Source organism: Triticum urartu, unplaced genomic scaffold (genome assembly GCF_003073215.2).
Source record: "Triticum urartu cultivar G1812 unplaced genomic scaffold, Tu2.1 TuUngrouped_contig_5148, whole genome shotgun sequence".
NCBI classification, from domain to species: Eukaryota; Viridiplantae; Streptophyta; class Magnoliopsida; order Poales; family Poaceae; genus Triticum; species Triticum urartu.
Genome location: NW_024115798.1, coordinates 6573 through 9444, shown reverse-complemented (window position 1 = coordinate 9444; position 2872 = coordinate 6573). Strand labels below are relative to the sequence as shown.

General features: G+C 49.9%; 1 protein-coding gene across 1 annotated transcript; it reads left to right on the top strand.

Moving 5' to 3' along the window:
* Positions 1-118: 118 nt before the first annotated feature.
* LOC125528836 lies at positions 119-2649 on the top strand. Its single transcript, XM_048693270.1, has one exon. The coding sequence runs from the start codon at positions 609-611 to the stop codon at positions 2271-2273; it is 1665 nt and encodes a 554-aa protein (XP_048549227.1). The 5' UTR covers positions 119-608; the 3' UTR covers positions 2274-2649.
* The last annotated feature ends 223 nt before the right edge of the window (positions 2650-2872 follow it).

Sequence of the window (2872 nt, the reverse complement as noted above, 5' to 3'; positions counted from 1 at the left end):
GCTGCAGGCTCGTCGCTGTTTATGGTTCGCCGCGGCTCCAGGCGAGCCGGTACGATCAGCTCGGCCGGGCTGCCCATGGCCTGGTATGTATAGATGAGTCCCATTCCTCAAAAAAAAAATGTATAGATGAGTCCCCTTCCCCTCCGGCACCGTCCGCCTCCCACAGAGCGCTGCCGCCCCCCAATACAGCAGAGCGCTGCCGCACGCATCGTTCGCACCTCGCCGCCTCCCCTTCCCTCCCGACCTCGGCAAGTCTTCCCCAGCTGTACTCTCGGTCCTATCCTCCACCCAGAACCGCCGCCGGCCGCCGTGGGACTGATGGATCCCACAGTACCACCTGATTCCGTGGTGGATGGTCAGCTCGAGGCGGAACGCTCCCCTCCTGGGTGCGCCGGCGGAGCTCCGTGGATGTGCTCTTCCTCCCCAGGCCGCACCCAATCTGCTCGTGCCGGCAGCCAACGGTTAGTGCTCTTTCTTCCCCCCTTCCCGGAACCGGAGGGGATCTCGGAGAAGCAAACAGGATCGGTGTTCTGGCAGAAAAGATCCGTCTTTTAGCATGTAACAACAACAACAAGCCCGAGTCTTATCCAGATTTGGTCCAAGTTCTGATGCCACAAGCCTCAGGAAGTCAAAATCTAGTGATTTCCTTGGGCTACTCGGATCTGCTTCACCTACTCGGTTTAGGAGTGAGGCAACCTCGGTTGGTGATCTATAAATATGACCACAACCTTGTCTGCCCTCTTCGTGCTCTACCCAAGTTGTTATTTTGCAAGTATTTCAGCAGAAGCAGTTCGTCTTCCAACAGAGATTGTACTCCCATGGATGCCCCTAGTATAGCCATGGTAACGAACTTCGGGGCACTACCAGTTTTATCTAAGCTGCTAGGTCTCTCTCCACCCAGTTTACTGAAGAAGACACTACTGATAGATACTACTGTGGGCACACTTCCTGAACTACCAGAAGACATCTTGATGCATGTCTTTGCCACTCTTGAGATCCCTGACCTTGTGCGTGCTGGCTCTGTCTGCACCTTATGGCACTCTGCCTACACCACACTGCGCAACCTCGGGAAGTACAAGCAGACCCAGACGCCTTGCCTGCTCTACACCTCTGAATCTGCCGGTGAGAATGTTGCATGCCTCTACAGCCTAGTGGAGAAGAGGGTTTACAGGTTAACCCTTCCGGAGCCACCTCTCAGCAGTAGGTTTTTGATTGGGTCCTCACTCGGCTTCCTGGTAACCGTCGATGATAGATCTGAAATGCACCTCGTCAATCCTATCACTGGTCAACAGATTGCTCTCCCTTCGGTGACCACCATGGAGTACGTGAAGCCCATCTTTGATGACTTGGGTGCTGTCCAGAAGTATGAATACCCAAGTCACTCTGCAAGACGAGCTTTCTTCACGCCATCGATCCCCGCTGGTTGTGAGCTGCGGGAACAGCTCCAGATCAAGGCGTTTGTGTTTCATGATACATCCACAGGAAGCTACATCGTTGCGCTAATCCACGAGCCATACAATCACCTCTCGTTTGCAAGAGTAGGGGATGATAAGTGGACCTTGCTGCCACCACACCATCACTATCAGGACTGCACCTACAAGGATGGGTTGTTGTACGCAGTGGATATAAAGGGAGAAATCCATGCCTTCGATCTTAGTGGTCCTGCTGTTACAATGAAAATTATTAGAGGAGTCGACGAGGATTTTTATCCCGATGCCGTATACATTGTTCAGGCCCCATGGGGTGGTCTGCTGCTTGTTTCAAGGTTTAAAGAGTTTGAGGATCCTGATGAAGATGGTGACCCTGAAATATATGTTCCGCATACTACGGAAATCAAATTACACACAGTTGATGATTGCACAGAGAGGCTTGTGGAAATTGATTGCTTGCCTGACCATGTGCTGTTTCTTGGACACAACAATCCACTTTGTCTGAGTGCCAAAGATTACCCTGCTCTCAAGGGAAATCATGCCTACTTTACTGACGATGATGAGTACAATAAAAACCGTAAGAGTAGTCCTCGTGATATTGGAGTAGTTGGCTTGGGCAATAATAGCGAGGTGGACCTTGTGTCTCCTCAGCTTTGGTCCAACTGGCCATCTCCCGTGTGGATTACACCCAGTCTTACTGCTATGAATCGGTCATCCAATGACCGTTGGCTCAGTGGACCGATGCCTGGACTCCGGAAGATGCAAGATGACACCTTGAGGGCTCTCTTTGCCGCCCTTGGATCCCAATCAGCATTGGTCCAACTGGCCTGCTCCAGTGTTTGATAAAGTGGGTTGGCTCAAGAAGGTCTAATAAGGCGCTCACGTAGGCGCGCTGGAAGGCGAGCTCGTTGCCTTGGCCCTAAGCTGTTGAGGACTGTGGCAGAATGGCTGGTGATTGAGGAGATCAGTTGATGGCATCATGCTGTCAAGTTATCATTTTTATCAAGTATTTAAGTTTCATGAACGTGTCTCCTTTATGATGTGTGTGACTCTGGAACTTTCTTATGTCTTATGTGTGCGGTTGTGTCTTTTATGACTTGTGAGAGAAGTCGGAGAAACAGGAACTTACTATGCTCGTTGTGTTGTGGTTTGTCATTTGTGAACTTGTCATGATCACTAAAACGTTGTCAAGCTGCTGTCTTGACCTGCCGTGTTGATATGCAGCTGCTCGTATGAGTCAGGTATTGTCTTACTTATGTTGATTTAAGAGGAGTATTATATGGACCAAAGCGCACTGACAGACATATTGGAAAAATCTAATATGTGCGCCTTACTCTGATATATGATGATATTAAAGACTCAATGGCAATAAGCAAAAGAAATATGATTTGGTAAATTACACAACAGAGAGCGACCAATCAGTTTCTGTTGCTGGCGCAACA